Source organism: Indicator indicator, chromosome 1 (genome assembly GCF_027791375.1).
Source record: "Indicator indicator isolate 239-I01 chromosome 1, UM_Iind_1.1, whole genome shotgun sequence".
Lineage (NCBI taxonomy): Eukaryota > Metazoa > Chordata > Aves > Piciformes > Indicatoridae > Indicator > Indicator indicator.
The window spans coordinates 69,424,553-69,443,809 of record NC_072010.1 but is presented as its reverse complement, the minus strand read 5'-3'; the positions used below and the strand labels follow the sequence as shown (position 1 = coordinate 69,443,809).

Sequence of the window (19,257 nt, the reverse complement as noted above, 5' to 3'; positions counted from 1 at the left end):
AGTAAGAAATTGATAATTTAGATGAAATGTGTGATGCCTCCCAAGCAGACCTGTTCCTTAGCTGAGAGTTTTCCAAAAATATTGGTTTTGATGAAAATTATGAAGCTGCTGACTTTAAATCTTCTTGGAAGAGATGCTCTGAATATTTTGGCTACTCAAAGAAAAAAGCTTTGCAAACTGTGTTTTATTCAAGTATTATCTTATTTTTTGATTTCAAGATTTCAGTGAAGAAGCACTGTTGAAATCTTGAAAGGAAAAACAATCCTTTTCTTCTCTAAAACTGACAAAAGACTTGGACATGTTTTTTTTTTTTCATTGAAAAAAATTGATGAGTAGAGTTATGATCATAACATACTTTTTTTAAAAAATAGTCTACTAAATAAATTACTTCAAAATTCATAAAAATATTTTTATTTTCCTTTACTTTTGAAAATTAATAATTCAAGGCTCACAGAAAGGCAATCGTGCTAATCGCTGGCAGAGTTATGACAGCTGACCTAGCTTCAGTCATGGAAATAGCCATTGGGTTTATAGGTTTCATAATCTGTCTCACTCTCATTCTTCTTCTAAATGATGAACAATTCCTTACATTCCCAGTTGAGGCACCTCTAAGCTGCAATATGATTACACAGTGCTGTTTATAGCAACTAGATGAACCATCCATAGACATTTTCTTAGCCTTGTTGTCAATGGTATTCTGTCATACAGGAAGAATTGTTTGAACTCAGTTGCAGTAGCAGCACATCAAAGTGGGCAGAAGGAGATTCACACCCACAACATATATGTATGTTAAGTGTAGCCCTTTCTCTGTCAAACAAGTTGGCTACATTGATGCTGGTAAACTGACAAGCACCGTGTCAGGAATCTGTGTGTCACTGTGCATACCATGTCAGTGTTGTGATGCTCCTCCTGAGCTCTGGCTCATGTCAATGAGCCTTCTCCCAGGCAGTGCTCAAACAGGCGCTTTGGATGTGACGACTTCTTGCTGGGGTATGGAAGAGAATTTGGCTGTATTGGTGCAAGCTGAATCTTTCTGTCTGGAAAAATCTTTGTCCTGCTTAATTTCCTAGTTTAGACAGCTTTTATTCTGGTGATGAAAAAAAAAGAATCTGTCAGGATGGATTATTTTCTCAGATATTTGCTGACTCTTGATAGTTCTTTCAGCTCTTCTGTAATCACTGGTTTTGTTTCAGTGAGCTAACTCATAAACTTCTTTACAAAATGTTTACCTTATGTAGGAGCAGCATTCTCCCCAGAAGAGCAAGTTTAATCAGCTTATACAAAACCTTATGTGGCTTGATTTCTGCTGCTTTAGATATTTTGCTGTTCATGAATATTCACTCTCTTTGTGGATCATCTGGAGTCCATGCAATGCTTCAGGAGAGTGCTGGCAGTAGAGTGGAGCAGACAATAGCATCTGAGATGCTCCGTGCTCCCTTGGGCTTCTGCAGGTTTCTGGGTGCCCAAAACCAGCATCCATCTCTTTGAGATGAACAGACAATACTGTGCCTCAGAGGTTTGGCAGCAGTGGTTGGGCACCAAGGATTCTTGAAGAATAATTTCTTTCCAAATTATTGAGTACATTTGCAAAACTGGGGGTGGGGGTAGCTGACACCCTGTTAGGCTGAGCTGCCATTCAATGGTATCTGGACAGGCTGGAGAGCTGGGTGAAGGTAAAACTCATGAAGTTCGATAAGGACAAGTGCAGGGTCCTGCACCTGGGGAGGAATAACAACATGAACCAGTACAGGTTAGGGGTTACCCTGCTGGAGAGCAGCCCCATGGAGAAAGACCTTGGAGTGCTGGTGGACAGCAAGTTCTCCATGGGACAGCAAAGTGCCATTGTGGTCAAGAGGGCAAATGGTATCCTGGAGTGCATCAAGAAAAGTGTGGCCAGCAGGTTTAGGGAGGTTCTCCTCCCCCTCTGCTCTGCCCTGATGAGACCACACCTGGAATACTGTGTCCAATTTCGGGCTCCCCAGTTCAAGCGAGACAGGAATCTGCTGGAGAGAGTCCAATGGAGAGCCACGAGGGTGATTAGGGCACTTGACCATCTCCCTTATGAAGAGAGACTGAGAAACCTGGGCCTGTTTAGTCTTGAGAAAAGAAGATTGAGAGGCAATCTGATCAGTGTCTATAAATATCTGAGGGGTGGTTGTCAGGTGGAGGGGACCAAGCTCTTTTCGGTGGTGCACAGTAATAAGACAAGGAACAATGGATACAAACGTGAACATAGAAGGTTTCTCCTCAACATGAGGACAAACTTCTTTACAGTGAGGCTGACAGAGCACTGGAACCCAGAGAGGTTGTGAAGTCTTCTTCTCTGGAGATTTTCAAAACCTGCCTGGATGCATTCCTGTGTGGACTACCCAAGTGATCCTGCTTTGGCAGGAAGGTTGGATCCAATGATCCCTGGAGGTCCCTTCCAACCTCTAACATTCTGTAATTCTATGGTTCTTTGGCACACTTGCTTGGAGATGGAGAGCTGGGGAACAGGAAGAGAAGACACCCATGACCAAACTCTTCCCCTGCTTTAGCAATATAAGTCTTGGAACATTTAATTTCAAAGAGAACAGTTCTGATTGTTTTTTACATTCATGATCCCAGGAAGAAACCCTTGCTGTCTGAAAGCAAAAGATTCAAAGGCAGAAAAAACATGTGTCTGACAACAGGTTAATTTAAACATAATGTTTTATTTAAGGTTTCCATCTCTATCACCGATTACCAAGACTCATGCCTGAAAGCTGCATCTTAATTGCCATTGGAGCACTAGTGGGAGCTGTCATCTTTGCTTCTCATCATAAATCTCCACCAGTGATGAATACAAGTATTTATTTCTTGTATCTCCTTCCACCCATTGTCCTGGAGGAGGGTTATTTCATGCCAACCCGCCCATTTTTTGAAAACTTTGGATCCATCTTGTGGTGGTCTGTGTTGGGATCTCTGCTAAATTCATTTGGAATTGGTCTCTCCCTCTACGGAATCTGCCAGATTGAAGCCTTTGGCCTGACTGACCTGAACCTGCTGCAGAACCTTCTCTTTGGCAGTATGATTTCAGCTGTGGATCCTGTGGCAGCTCTGGTAGTTTTCGAGGAAGCCTCTGTTAATGAGCAGCTTTACATGATGATTTTCGGAGAGTCATTGCTAAATGATGGCATAACTGTGGTGAGTTTCTTGTCTTCCCCTCTTCGGGTTCTTGTGGCTGGTAGGATTATTTGGCACAGGGCAAGAGCAGCTCTAAGGAGATCCTAGATACATTATTTGGTTTATGATTACTCCAGTACATTATACACAAGTAATTTTAATGTGTGAAAAGATTACATCTTATACTAACTCTTTCAGAAACATATTGTTTTAGAGCTGCTGGAAGAGGGGAGCATACACATACACATTGGACATGACATCTTGCTCTTGCATTCACTGAAATGAATGGATATGCTACAGCTGATTATTCTGGTAGGATCCATCTAAGACCTTGGAATGTTTTTAAGTGTGGAAACAAATAAATAGGAAATAGTACTGCTGAAAGACTGAAGGCAAAACAGGTAACAATACAGGAGACTCTGCTTCGTCATGTGCTCTCTGCAGAAAAAAAAAAAGCAAGCAAAAGCCACCAACCAACAACCTCTGGAGCTGGAGGCCACACTGCTTCCTCTAGCCCTTTTCTAGGAAGTTCCCCAGGGACCTTAAACAGGAATTTCAACCTAAAAGCCACTAATAACTTTGCATAATTCTTTCTATCAGTAAAAACATCCAACAAAGGTTCAGCTTGGCCTAGCCTTTTCTAGGAAGCTCCCCAGAGACCTTAAACAGGAATTTCAATCTAAAAGCCACTCATAACTTTGCCTAATTCTTTCTATCAGTAAAAACATCTAACAAAGGTTCAGCTTGGCTGTCTTACCTCAAGTGTCCAGAAACCATGCTTCTGATATAAGACTGATTTTGCTAGGTTTTTTGTTTGTTTGTTTTTGGTTTTGTTTGGGTTGGTTGGTTTGTTTGGGTTTTGTGGGAGTTTTTTTTTGTGGTGTTTTTTATTATTATTTGTTGTTGTTTGGGTTTTGTTTCTGTTGTGGGTTTTTTGGAGTTTTTTGTCTGGATTTTTTTGTTTGTTTTTTGTTCTGTTTGGATTTCTTTAGTTGGTTTTGGTTTGTTTTAAATAGGAAAATGTATTTACAGAGCTCCTTTTGCTAATCCTTGTCCCCTTTTCTCATTAGTTCTACTAAAACTTGGATCAACTTGAAATTCTCACTGTAAACCACAACTGACAAATGCACTTAGAGAATACATATTTTTCCAGGGCAAAATTTCAAGCAGGAAATTAATTACTTAGAAACCAACAGGACTACTCATGCGCTGCATGTTAACTGCAGGTTAAGGAATTTTCCTAGATAAGATCTCTACAGAATTTAAATCACAAGAATCTAAATCACATAAAACTATCCAGATGCTGCTGTACGTTAGGTACAGCATAACACAGGCTTGTAAAATCTGTACAGAGTTCATTGCTGACAGGCCTCATTGGAGAAGTGCAGTTCATGATTAATGCAAAAAATGAAAAGGAATGAATTAATTTCTTGCAGCCATAGCCTGTTGATCATAAATTCTTCCTCTTGGTGAATCCAAGATGTAGAGTTGATGTAGAACTAAGGGATAAATGTTACTTAACTTTACACGCAAATTGCTTATGTGTCATAGATGTAATGAAAAAATCGCTAATGCATTTATCATTTCCACTTGTCTTTCTGATTCCTTCAAGTTGTAGACCTCAAAAAGCCTGGAGAGCTTGTTTCACCCTTTTTTGACTGGCTCTGCACTTTGCCATACTTTTGTTCCCAGCTTTGATTTATGATGTTGGTCCAACTCATGATGCTTATATGAGCTTTCAGTCAGGATCCTGTTACAGCATTTAAGAGCAACGGTGTTTAGGCACTCCTCAGCAGCACTAGGTGTATGAGCAGAAGTGCTAAAAGAGATGTACGTGGGGAATATTTGCTACACCTCTGTAAGTTCCCTTTGTCCCATGCACCCTCATCTTTGAGAGTCTTCTCATAGCATCTATGTTGCAATCATTTATAGCTCCTGCACTATTCTCATCCATTTTCCAGACATTCAAATTTTCAAAATGTCTACCTAGCTTCCTGTTTGGAAAGACTGAAGTATTTGTCACCTGGATGGAGCCCAATAGGATACCCACCTTGCTTTTAAAAAGGCTTTAAAACTGTTTATCTCAGGTGCTTTATCTTACCATTTCCTTCTTGCTTCTCTCTTAACCGTTTTGTTTGAGTTAACTCTATGTGTTTAAAAAGATAATATCACCAAGATATTATTTTAAATATAAATATCCCCTGGTTCTTTCCAGTCTGCTTATCAGCTTGATTTTTTTTTTTTGCCATAAGGAAAAACTGGTATGAATTTTGCTGAACTTGTATATGACATTTGAAGCAACAATGGCTGCCTCTCCTACATTTAGTTCAATAGCCTGGTATTAAAAAACAAAGAATTAAATAAACCAAACAACCAAAAAAAGAGAAAAATAACAGATTGTATTATTAGAATGATGATCTAGGAGTTATGCCTTTGACATAAGCGACTAAAACAAATGTGGATAATTCACCCTTTTTATCCATTTGTACCCTTTCTCATACTCCTCAGTTCTCAGGAGTTCTATCATGCATCATACATTAGTGGAGTTTCAAAGCCCTGTTCAGAACAGTGGTGATGGTAAATTCAGTGTAGATTTTATTCAAACCTGCGCACAGTGGGAGGACAGATTTTGCTAAAAAGTGTTTCAGGCATCTGATGCTCTGCTTCTGCACATAGACAGACCATTTCTGCCTCAATGGGACCTGAGCACCTGTGTGCATCAAGAAACTGAATATTTTCCCTGACTTCTTCATCTCTGAGATTTGATTTTAGAAGCACTGAGAATATCTATATGTCATGCTGCACTCCAAATGAAGTGGCAGTGACTGTTTTCTCTAAGTGTGCCCTCCCTGCCTTGTATGCAGTTAAAGAAATCTACTGCATAACGAAGAGCCAAGTAAAACTAATTTCTTCATTTGAGGGGATTTGAAATTAACTCTTTGATGTCACTGAGGAAGACTTTGACCACTGGGGTGTATGGGTACTAGGAGGGAGCATGGAGACACTTTCTGTCCTGCTGCTGTTTAGAGTGCAATTAAATGCACTCTAAACAAAGAGTTATCAGGGTGGAAAGGAAGATTAATCAGGGCTGCCTGTGCTGCTGGTTAGGGCAGTAACTTGAAAACCTGTTTTCTAGTGCTTCTGGTGTGGATGGTATGTGCAATGCTTGTATCCTACAAACAGCTGGAGCAGGGACCGGTCCCTGGGGAGGTTCCCCTGCGGGCAAGAACATCACGTTCTCTCTTCCTCTCCCTGGCTTTAAAAGCCACTCAGTGGTACACCACTATATGGTAATGTCCCCTCAAAAAACCCAAAGCATGACATTCTCAGAGTTGTTAAATGAGGCCAAGTATCAACCCATCACTTCTTTTGGAGTGAACAAAGGCATTCTAAGTAGATTCAGGTTTTCCTGACATATAAAGAATCAGTACTCCGTTTACTGGCATAAACACTACAATGTAACTTAGCCAAGCAGCAGTTGCATGGAGCCTTACTTGTATGATGCAGTGCAGGATGTTGCATAGAACAATTTACTCCCACAGAGCATGTTACAAAACAATGGAAATTATGTCATATTTCCATCACTTACATTTTAATACCAATTCAGTTATAGCATATGGACACTTTGGGACCTAGAAAAAGAGAGGAAAACTTACTAACTCATTTGCTGAGGATAATTTGTTTTATTCACAAGTCATTTATAAAGAACCAAAAGCCTAAGAAGAGGTTGAAGTCTGCAAGAGAATGAGAATAGAGAGAAAACAGGCTTTGCAATATAAAGCTCTATGTCAGGTACAGTAACATGGAAACATGAATCTTCTTTTCTTTATCTAATGAAAAGTCTAATTTCACACACAGTCATCAGGAAAAAGCAGCTCTGGGTATTTTCTCACCTGAAACATTTTGTTGTGCTTTGTCCATTCCTCAGAAATACTAGCAATGAGTCTCTTGGAGGACAGGCTGCGTGACAGCTCAAGGTCATATGTTCCCAGCAGCAATTTAAGATTAGATAGTAGCTGGGGAATAATTATTATCCTAATGAGCTTGACTCTTCTACCTGTAAATACCTGCTTTAATCTTCACAATAGACTTTGGGAATTAACTATATGAAGACAACCAAAGAAAACCAGATAAGGCAAATGATCTTGGTCCATTTTGAGTTTTTGAACTACTGCTTTGGTGCAACAGCTTTGGAGAGCTGATGTCTTTATATGTTTACTAAATTATCTCGAAAACTGAAAGGTGACTTTCATGTGTTATATACTCCCTGCAAACAGATCTGACATGACTTAATATTAACTGACTGTCAGCAACCTCTAAGACTTACTACACCACTCATTACTGTGGAAACTTTCTATTACTTTCTAAAAGATGGATGAAATTGGAACATACTGCAGATTTTTCATCACAAATTTCTGCAGAAAATAGATTATTGATAACAGAAGTATGGTAAACTAATCTACTCTAAACTAAATTATCTTTACAGGCCAAATTATACAATGTAGCAAATTCAATCTTTCTTCTAATCCGACAATATTTCACTCTCATTTCTGTAATTTCAAGCTTTCAAGTCAAAACATGTGCAATGGGTCTTTAGGCCATGTAGAGTGTCACAGACTTTGGTTCCCACTTTGAGGTTGACACAGCGTTCCTGGGGGAGAGGTTAAGCGTTATTAAACCCATAACACATGAAGACAGAGAGACTACCATTTTCCTTTCCCTCTTTCTTCCCTTCCCTTTCTTTCCCTCTTTCTTCCCTCTTTCTTCCCTTCCCTTCCCTTCCCTTCCCTTCCCTTCCCTTCCCTTCCCTTCCCTTCCCTTCCCTTCCCTTCCCTTCCCTTCCCTTCCCTTCCCTTCCCTTCCCTTCCCTTCCCTTCCCTTCCCTTCTTTTCCCACCAAGTTGGGCTTTCAACATCTGTTAAATGACCAATAATTAAGTTTACCTTCAGAAAACAAAAATGCATCAATGTGGGTTTTTTGCCACTTCAGCTGCATTTGAAACCCCAGAATTTTATGCTTATTATGCAGCTATCCACCCCTCCTGTTTTTTTACTATTTTATGACCCTTTTTTCCGGGACTTGTTAAAAACCAGTGGAGATTTGAGCTGTTACATTGCTGAGCTGCTTAAAACAGTTTCAGGCTTATATTCACACATACACACACACTCCCCTATGAAAATGAATAAGGTTCAGAAAGATGTTTGACTGCTGTTTCCTTGTTTTCACATATAGGTTTTATATAACATCTTCATCGCCTTCATCCAGATGCACAAGTATGAAGAAATTGAATCCATTGATGTCTTCGCTGGCTTTGCTCGCTTCTTTGTGGTGGGGCTGGGTGGCATGCTGTTCGGCATCGTCTTTGGATTTGTTTCAGCATTCATGACTCGATTCACCCGCAATGTTTCTGCTATTGAACCCCTGCTAGTCTTCATGTTCAGCTACCTGTCATACTTATCTGCTGAAACCCTTTACATCTCAGGCATTTTGGCGTGAGTATCCCTTATGGCTCTTTGGATGCCCTCTTGAAGGAAGTAACTTTGGTTTGCACAAGATTTGTACAAGACAGGCATTTTCAGTTTTTCTCCTACAGATCTGTAGTAGATGGCTTCTAAGGGTTCTGTAAAATACAGTGGTAACTAGAAAAAGCAAACCCACAGCCAGCATAGGCATAGATGTACTACTGAGGAGTGCCTATCTCCTCTGAATTTTTTTAAGATTTTTGCCTGCTGGCAAAAATGCTGCATGCTAGGGGTAAAATGACCAGTGGTGTCACCATCGGGCTGCCACCTGGGATAAGATCAGGAGAATGAGAGAATGATTTCATAATAGATCACTGTATCTGTATTTTTTTTTAATCAGCATCACTGTCTCTGTGTTTGTTTTTTTTTTTTTTTTTTTAAATCAGCATCACTATCAGATCACAGGAGAGATGAAAAGTAAGAATATGGAAAACATAATAAATAACATCTGAGTTCTTGCTTTTGTTTGCAGCTGTGAGCATCAGCTCTAACACAATTTACTAGAATTACACTACATTTGAACAGCATCACTGGGACTGAAACTGGGCAAAAGAACGTCAGGCACCTATACATACACACACTCATGTACAGGGATATTTGCAATCATGTTTTGATTTGACCAGGATTGATTGATGCTGCTTAAATGCTAGAGACTTCTTCCTTGAAGTGCTGTGATGGCAAGGGTGCCTGCTGCAGAGAGAAAGCTGGCAGATTTCTCAGCTGGAGTAAATGTGGAGAGAGTGATTTTGGGGGAGGCAGAAAAGAGGATTGCAGTGGGAAAGGAGTCAGAAGGGAAAGGAAGGAATAAAGGTAAAAGTGAGAGACTTTATGAGAAAACTGCTGGGAGGTGAATTTTCAAAGATACTACACCAAACAACCTCTCAGGAGAGTAAAGAAATGGGGACCTGATGATGGTAAATGTTTCAGCTAGTGTTGCTGCCTGCTGCAGTTTCAGTGTCCAGCTGGTGGGTGACAGTAGTCTTGCATGGCCTGTGTTGGCTCAGAAATTTCATGCCAGGTCTTGTGGGCACTGGTGCTCCATAAAGAAGCTCCCTTTATTGATGACAAACTGGTTTTAACCTCACAGATACAAGTGTGTAGTTGTTGATGTCCAAACTGGTGCATTTACTCACCTCCACTTCTCAAAACCTGATTTCATAGAATCATAGAGTAGCTTGGGTGGAAGGGACCTTTGAAGGTCACCTACTTCAACCCCCAGCAGTGAGCAGGGACATCTTTAACTGAATCAGGTTGTTTAGAGCCCCATCCAACCTGCTGTTGAATGTTTCCAGGGATGGAGCATCTACCACTTCTCTGGGCAACCTGTGCCAGTGTTTCAACACTCTCATGTGAAAAATTCATTCCTTATATCTAGTCTAATTCTACTCTTTTTTTTTTTAACCCCTTGTCCTAATGCAACTACTAAAAGGTTTCTCCCAATCTTTCTTATAAGCCATCTTTAACTATTGAAAGCCTGTGAAAAGGTGCCCCTGGAGCCTTTTCTTCTCCAGGCTGAACTATCCTTATTTGTTGACTTCAGAGAAGAATTTGCTTTATAAAACTAATCATTGCAGGATGGCCTTGATAAGCAGTATGTGAATGTTTAACCATACTAAATCAGTAGTTAGACAAGAGATATGTTTTTCTGAACAAGCAGACAAAGCAGAAAAGTCCTGTCCTGTCTTACATATCTAACACTTTTGCTCTGATTGAGCTGACTGGTGACTTTAAGTTGACTTACTATGTAGTGAGCACTAATACCATATGGACTCCTTCCTACTTGCACTTCCAGAAATACTACTTCCCTGCCTATTCATCACACTAGACTATACAGCTTTTTACTTCTTTTGCTTTTTATTTTCATTAGAGTCCTGAAATTATGAGTAAAAAAAGAATGATAATATAACTGGGATTTATTATTCTTACTGCTTCATTATGAAATTTTTGCTTTTTTTGTTTTAGGGGTGGAAACTTATTGTCACTTTTCTGAATTATTGAGGAATTCATTCATTTTTCACTTGGATCATGAAAGTCTATTATGCATGTGTCTCTGAACATCAACAGTATTAAACATTAATGCTTTATGACCTTGTCTCAGAGCGTCCTCAGACCTGCTAAATGTCTCAGCTCTACCAGGATACCCTTGAGATTTCTTCAGTGGAAATTAAATGAGCAGAGTCTAGATGGAGGGTTATTTAATAAACACCCAGCATCTCTGAATTCACAAGCTTGGAAAAAATATCATCATAAAAAGCCCCCAGAGACTAAAATAAAATCAGTAGAAACTAGATAAGTGATGGAATATGTTACCAGCATAGCATTCAATCTATTACCTATAGCTATGGAAAGTTAAGGGGGAAAAGGAAAACCCTTTCAATAGGGCTACTGAAAGCCTGCTGTTCAATATGACTGTTACCACTACCTATGCTCAATTGCTGATGATGCCTCTGAAGCAGGCTGTAGTCTTCATTAACACTGAAGAGGTGGAAAATGTCCCTTTGCTTCCTTAGGGACATTCCTCACACTCTGGGTAAATAAAAGTGAAGAAGGACACCTCTGTAGGATAACTGAATTTCCCCTTTTTGTACAGCAATGGGCTGCTGTGGGTAGACAGTTACACAAGCTTACCATGGCCAGCCAGCTGGCAGGGAACCACTGGTAGCTTTGACCCCAGGACAAGAATACCACCTTGTTCTTCCACTACCACCTCAAAGAGGTAAATCACTCAGAAGCAGATTATGTCTGTCTAGCCAATTCATCCATAGGCTGGTACAAAACTAACTTGCTCTTTGTTTGACACTCAAACACTTGGTGCTTGGTGGTTGTGTCTTAGGCATTCAGGGTAAAATGGACTTTGAACTGGAATGTGATATCCTTGCTTCTTCATCAGGAAGGCTCTCTGGTTTGCTTCCTATTTCCTATAATGGATTTATAAAGCTGAATGAAGATGTTCTTCCATGTTATGAAATAGCTAGCATTAATGAAGAAACGAAATGCTTCTTGACATTAGGGAGGTCAGAGGCTGGTGCTGCAGAGTGCGGGTAGTGAAGGCTGAGGTTCTTCTGAAATGAAAACAAAATGAGATTGTAGCTGATCTCTGATGTTTTGCCTGATACAGGATGACAGCATGTGCAGTGACGATGAAAAAATATGTGGAAGAGAATGTTTCCCAGAATTCCTATACCACAATAAAATATTTCATGAAGATGCTGAGCAGCATCAGCGAGACCCTGATTTTCGTTTTCATGGGAGTGTCTACAGTGGGGAAAAACCACGAGTGGAGCTGGGCCTTCATTCTCTTTACTCTGCTCTTCTGCCTCATTTGGCGGACACTGAGTAAGTCAACTTTTGCAGACAACTTTCTCTGCATGTCCCAGAGTAACTCTCTGGTGCAAAGGTATGTTAGAAGTTGTGCAGACTGGCATAACCGGTTTGATAATGAATTTACTAGGCTTATGTTACTGATAAGTTAGTTTCACAAATCTACACAGGTAGAAAAAGAGGGAAAAATCCCCCAAGGAATCTGAACACTAGTCTCCAAGTGAACACTTTATGTTAGGTGAGAATGGAGTATTGTAAACAAAATTAAAACATGACCATGATTGTGCCTACATGAATGCTTATATCTTAGTTAACTATATGCCCTTGGGTAAGTGGGCTTCATAATGATTTAATTGGACCCTGTAATTAACTTACTAATTAGATAAAGTACCACACCACAGTTCTGAAGGTGAAAATTAGCACTGACAGATAATTGAACAGGGACTGGTCCCTTCTTTATACCACACCTAGTCCAACCATGGTATGCCACTGCTCCTCGCAAGTCTGATGTGAAGTTTTAAAGTGCTAGAAAAAAAAGTGTTTGAAATGACTCATTTTCTGCACACTGTTTTTTGTAATAATAATATTCCTTAAAAAAAATCAGTATGATTTTTCAGAGTAATTTACATTTCTAAAGAAAATGAGAAATCCAAATATTCCATGAGATGCCTTTGTATAAGATATTCTGAGCACTGAAATTTAGGCATCTGCCTTGGCTAACCAAGTTAGTAGGTTAGCTCCCCCATCTTATAATCAAGCAAGGCTTCTCTGGAACATCCTGCAGGACAGAAGTCTACATTGGGCAGCTGTCATCACCTTTTCCAGGCTTTAGCCCTGGTCTATAATCCCTTTACATAAAAATCCCAGGTTAATCTCTGGGTATTGATCCTGCATCTGCTAGTATTGAGGAGGAAAAAGACCCTTCAGGGCTGTGCACTGAAGGGAATGACAACAAGAGATTGAAAGAAAAAGGAAAGTGCTAGATGCTGAAGACATGTATGAATCTTCTCTGCCACTCAGAAAAGAAGGAAGAAATGGCTGAAGATGAGAAAATTGAGGGCAACTTTAACTGCAGTGACCACAAAGATCATGAAAGGGGTGAGCAAGCTGATAAACAGCAGAATTACAGCCCTGGACTTCAAAGAACAGATTTTGGCCAGTTGAAGTGGTTGATAATGTGGGAAGGGAATTGGCTTGGACCCCTAGGCTCAAAATACCATAGCTGGTGGCTAATGGCATCCCTCAGGGCTAAGTACAGGAACCAATATTGTTTTAATGTATGGTTAGTGACCTAGAGGATGGAATGAAGTGCACACTGAGAAAGTTTGTGGCTGACATCAAACTGCAGGGTGTAGCCAATAATCTGGAAGGCTTCCATTCAAAGGGACTTGGACAGGCTGGAGAAATGGATTGACCAAAGGCTTATTAAGTTCAAAACCAGCATGTGCAAGGACTTACATGTGGGTTGGAATAAATCCATGCATCAATATAGGCTTGGAATCTAGTAAGCAGCTCTGTAGAAAAGGACCTGTCCTGGTAAATAACACGTTGAATACATGCCAAAATTATGTCCTTGTGATAAGTCAGGCCAACTGTGTCCTGGGCTGCATTAGTAAGCACGTAGCCAGCAGATTCAGTGAAGTATTTCTTCCCCTCTCTTTAGCACCGATGGAAGTGTGTGCTGTCCCCAGTGTGCAACAGATGCAAGCTAGTACATGCAGAAGTCTGGTTAGACAGTAGGAACCCATTTCTTAATGTGAGAGTAATCCAGTTATTGTAGCAGTGTCCTAGCTCTCCATTCTTAAAGGTATTCAAGACTTGACTTGAAGCTTTGACCAACTTGATCTGATTAGTTCTGCTTTAAGTAGGGATTTGGACTAGATGGCTTCCGAAGGTCCTCTCCAGCCTACAGTAATTTGAGTTTAACATTCGGGACCATCAAACATCTGAGATTAAGCAGTTATTTCTTGAACCTCTCATGTGCCTTATCCCTCAGTCAAATGAATACCAGAGCAGGATGAAGGTTTGAAAATCAAAGACTGTGCACATTTTAAGAGTTTTGACTTCTAAGCCTGGGAGCCCTGGAGGAAGGCATTTAACCAGAGGGAAAAGAGGAAAGGGAAACCTGTGAAAGTTCAAGCACATACATCTGAACAGCACTATTATATAGGAACGGCACAAGTACTCAACAATAGAGGTGCTGTGATTCTTGTGGATGGGGCTTTAAATTCTTTTAAAACTCACTTTCAGAGTCTGTATTGGAATATCCTTTCAAACAAGACAGAAAAAGTGCTCTCCTGATACATGTCCATCCTTCTCTCAAACACCAAGGGGAGTGCTAGAGCTTTCCAAAGAAAGGCTGAAATGTTTTCTGCAAAATTTGCTTGTGAAAATGATTACATAATTTTCTCTGGAGCTTAACTAAAGTAAAGAGAGTTGGCCTGGGGGTGATACCTCACATACAGTTTCAATCTGAGTAACTGATGTCTAGCACAGTTAAAAGTAATCAGCATAGATCTTACATAAAGCAGCACCCAGTAACCTATACAAAAACATACTGCTACTGGCTTTACCTATAAAATAATCCACCGACTTTATCAGTCGCCGCTGTGTAAAATAACAAATAATTGTCAGCATTTGTCAGCTTTTACTTCAGGAATGTAACCTGTACATTCCATGCAAAATATAGATCATATTTCTCACGGAAGATAGATTATAAGTGAAACTAGCTCAATGTACTCTATGAAGAAAAGGAGCAGTCCTTACACAGCCACAGGCTGTCTGATTAATTTTAACCTTTATTAAAAAGAAAATGAAACTTGAGAAATAAACAGAGAATTAGAGACACAGTAAGACAGAGAATTAAAAATCTAAATGCTATTACTCTTTGCCTTTCAGTGAAACTTTCCACATGACTTGCTGGCAGTAAGTGTTCAAACACTTTGATCAGATATTGTGCAGAAAGCAGGATACACTGCAAGGGAAGGCACAGGGACAACTCTTATCCAGTGGTAGGCCTTGTCTTCAGAACGTTTTGGAGAAAAATCTCACTTTCAAACTGCATAAGTGAATTTAAACCCTGAAGCATTTAGGAGATTGTTTAAAACAAAATAGAGACACCTGTTGGTTAAAGAGAAAGTACAAGAATTCAAAATCGAAAAGAAAGGTCTGTCAACAGCTACTTAAGTCAAGAAGTTGTTTTTCTCCTTGATTAATAATAGTTGTGTCTTTTCCCCTTTCTAGGTGTATTTGCCCTTTTCTACATCAGTAACAAGTTCCGAACATATCCCTTCACTTTCAAAGACCAACTCATTATTTCTTACAGTGGCCTTAGAGGAGCCAGCAGCTTCTCTCTTGCATTCTTACTTCCAGTGAATCTCTTCCCAAGAAAAAACCTGTTCGTTACTGCTACTCTTGTAGTTATATATTTCACTGTGTTCATCCAGGTAAGTATACTTCTTGATGGATTACCTTCATGTAATAGAGGGGACTGAAAGCTTTGCAGTGAAGACTGCATTGAGTTTACTCTTAAAGGTGGACAGATTTAGCACTCCACTCTGTAATTACCCTTTCAGAGCTTTTTAGAAAGTCTGTACTGAAAACTTGTTTCTTCTGAAATATTCAGGGAAAAGGACACTTCGTGTCCAAAATTAAGAAGCATTTAAACTTCATACTCCATCACAGAATCATTCTCTGGTGGCGGCAAATCTCAAACTGAGAAGGAGTTTGTATTTTTTGCCTGTAAGTGACAATGGAGAACTATGCACCTATGGTTAGGCACTTAGATTCCCCAGAATGTTTCAGGAAAAAAATCCCAAACCAACAACAAACAACAACATTTTGTTTCTAATTTCCATTTCAAATGCTATTCTGTAGTGCAGTAAAGAATTGGGAACAATTAAAAATAGTTTATAAGTGAAAAAAAATCCCACAAATTTATTTCTGAAAACATTGAAGTAAGATGTTTCAAGAATATAAGAATCTCATGAAAAGAATGTTTTCTTTCAAATGAGTGTTGTTTTCAAGAAGGCTGGTAATGAGTCATCTACTTTACACAGTTAAAACTTGTGAATAAATGCAGTCTTGCTTAAGGAAAAAAGTACAACTTTTTAAAGTTTTTGAGTCTTAATCCTCTTCTGTAGCTCTCTGTAGAAATAACATATCTTTCTTTTGTGTAAGATATTTGATTAAATTCCTAATTGATTAATTCCTAATTGATTAAAATTAAATCATTTCGCTTTCTTTCTTTTTTTTCCCTAAAAGATAATGAATAATTTAACTCATTGTTCCAAATGCAGGGAATCACAATTGGACCACTGGTCAGATATCTAGATGTTAAAAAGACCAACAAAAAGGAGTCTATCAATGAAGAAATTCACATGCGAGTAAGTTTTTTATATCAGTAGCTGGCGTCCTAAAAAGAAGAGAAAGGACATTCCAAAGGAGATGGACAGAGGGAGGCATTTAGTGGCACTGGAAACTCAAGGCATAATTTTCTAAGATAAGATGTCTCATTTATATTACAGTGACTATCAAATAATAATAATGTACTGCAAGTGTCATGGTGTAGCAAGGTCCTTACCTCTTAACACTTACGACTGTGGGAGGACAGAAACATAGAAGTAGTTACAAGATACACTCCTGTCTAGATTTGTCAGATACTTTTGTTGCCAGCTCATCTGGTTCTAAACACACTAACACCCTTAAAGTCTTTAATCAAGTTTTATTCAACTGAAATGAATTGAAAAATTGGTCTGCAAATTTAGTTTCAAGTTATTCTGAGTAATGATCTTTTCCCCTCTCAAATATTTGCTTTACCTCTCAAATTGCTATTATATAAAGTAACAGAAAAGTTCTCAAATTGATTTAGCAACAGTGTACAAAATATATGTCCATGCTTTCATTTGCGCAATAGGGAATATATTTGAAATTAACAGAAATGCTGTGCCTTAAAACATAGCATATGCAGAGACACTGGCAAAATTAGAGCATCTCAAATTATTTGAAGTACATTTCAGCCTCTACATTTTACCCTGAAAGCAATTTATGTTTAAAAGCACCACTTACACTAATACCTATGTCAGAATCAGCCATTTTGCTGTCTGCTCCTATAATGATAGAAACACACAAAAGATGACTGAAAATACTGGTAGTTAATAGTGATGGACTTAGCAGTTTCATGAAAATTTAAAAAAACCTCGGAGGACTTGTTGGCCAAAGTAAAGGTCAAAGTGTGGGGCACCTCTCCCTCTGCCCCTCTCAGGGAGGTCACATGTGGAAGGGAAGCTTGAACCAAGAATTTAGTTTTTGGACTCAGTAGACAAAGAGGATCAGGCAATTTGGATGTTCACTATTGTCTTTCATTGGACATAGTCCTTTACTTGGGCCTACATATTTCTGGGTGATGGTGAAATGATAGCAGCCTGACATCCTTGTCTCCTCCATGCAAATATTGGCACTGCAGCCAGGAGAAGGAGCTATCTTTCTACTTTTTTTTTTTTTTTTAGAGAAATGAGGGTGCTTTCAGAATTAGTTCACATTCTCCAACTAATAAATCTCAAAATCCCACAAATGTATATTTGTGGTGAGATAATGTTGTCATAATGACGACCTAAATTTTTTCCATATTTGTTTCTCTAGTTGATGGATCACTTTAAGGCTGGAGTTGAAGACATATGTGGACACTGGAGTCATTATCAGCTAAGAGATAAGTAAGCATCTCTTTTGGCAGCCTACTATAATAAAATAACCTACCTATCATCTAAAATACAATAGGCAAATAGAATAAGACCTAATCTTGTGCCCCATAAATCTAAAATAGCACAAAAATATTGGGGGCGTGCAATATGTCTTTTTATAAAGTGAGCTCCTGAGTAACTGTTATCTGTTGGGAGTACAGAGTTCATATGTTGCCTTGCTAAATTGCTGCTGCACAAACAAGCAGAAAATAAGCCTTCTAAAAGAAAAACATGAGATAGGAACTCATGCTGCAGGCATCAGCACAAGTACAGAGCTTTGGGAAAAATCTTAGATCCAGACCAGTGAGATTTTAGGTCTGGATGTAGAACAGACTCTATGTAAAGTGCCTGTGCTTCACTGAGTTTTGCTGTAAGCCTCCACAGCAAATACAATCCTTTGGTGGTGAGTACAGATTCAGTAACAATTAGTTGCCTGTCCTTATAGACCTTTGTGTTCAGTGATATTTAGAATAAGATCATTGAAAGTAATTTTTGAATTTATATATACAGTAGCATAAACTTTCGAGCTGACCTTCATTTATAAATGCAGGACTTCTGTGTTGTGTCTTCTGCGTAAAGAAAAATTAACCTGATGTAGAAGTTCCTGTTCACAATGGAGACAGAGAAGTCTTGTAAAACTTTATTCAAATAAAGGGAGAGTCCACAGGACAATTCCCTGTGGGGTCTCTCAAATTGTGCAGCTTCCCTTTTATCCAAAATTCCCAGATGCAGATTTCACCCTCCCTTTCCTCATTGGCTAAGGTACTCAGGATTTACAGTCTTTCCCCAAACTCCTACTACATATCCCCCTTCACATGTAACCCCCCTGCATCATACATCGTATGTTCATTTGAATTAGATTCTTCACTTCTCTGTGTCCTAAAAGTTCAGAAGTTCAGGCTGTGTTCAGTGTCTGCTATCTTCAAACAGCCCCTACGGATTTTACAGGAGGCACTTAGCAGAGGCCCTTTCTGATTTACATACACATAGACAAGGTGAACTGTCAGGTTCTTCCTTTGCTATTCTGACTCCCTCTTAGCCAATTCTTCCTTTGTAAAGGCACTACGTACTTTTAATCCAATCATCTATAGTCAGGATGACAGGGATTTGTGAAGCTTTTTGGCTATTCCTATTCCACACATTGCTCAGAAGAGATGGATCTGCCATTCTGAGCTGCTGTTCCCTTTACCTTTTCGCTAATAGTACCCTGTGATCATGGTTGCCACCATGGTATGTGAAGGGAAGTGTGGGGAGACACTAATCTTCATTTTCCACAAACACACATTGTGATGCCATGGGCTAAAACTTATCCATTAGCCTATGCCTAGACTTCTCTGCTGGAGTCCTCTGTCTCACCTTTCAATACTGCACCCCAGTAGCACAGCTGACAGTCTGCTGGAAAAATGGGGCAACATCTTTCATGACCGGGTTTCTCTCTATGGAAATTAGGAATTCAGAGTGAAAAGAAGGTGGCTGGTTTGTACCCAGTTCTTGTCCCAACAGAGAATAACAATATATCTAGGGCACACACC

The 19,257-nt window shown here is 39.4% G+C and overlaps 1 protein-coding gene across 1 annotated transcript in view; it reads left to right on the top strand.

Annotated features, from left to right (window-relative positions):
- The window catches only part of SLC9A4 (solute carrier family 9 member A4), a 33,171-nt gene that overhangs the window by 950 nt on the left and 12,964 nt on the right, over window positions 1–19,257 (top strand). Inside the window, exons 2-7 of the mRNA XM_054384360.1 lie at window positions 2,702–3,165; window positions 8,377–8,636; window positions 11,785–12,002; window positions 15,231–15,433; window positions 16,286–16,372; window positions 17,628–17,698. Of these exons, the coding sequence (XP_054240335.1) occupies window positions 2,702–3,165; window positions 8,377–8,636; window positions 11,785–12,002; window positions 15,231–15,433; window positions 16,286–16,372; window positions 17,628–17,698 (1,303 nt within the window). The remainder of the gene's footprint in view (window positions 1–2,701; window positions 3,166–8,376; window positions 8,637–11,784; window positions 12,003–15,230; window positions 15,434–16,285; window positions 16,373–17,627; window positions 17,699–19,257) is intronic.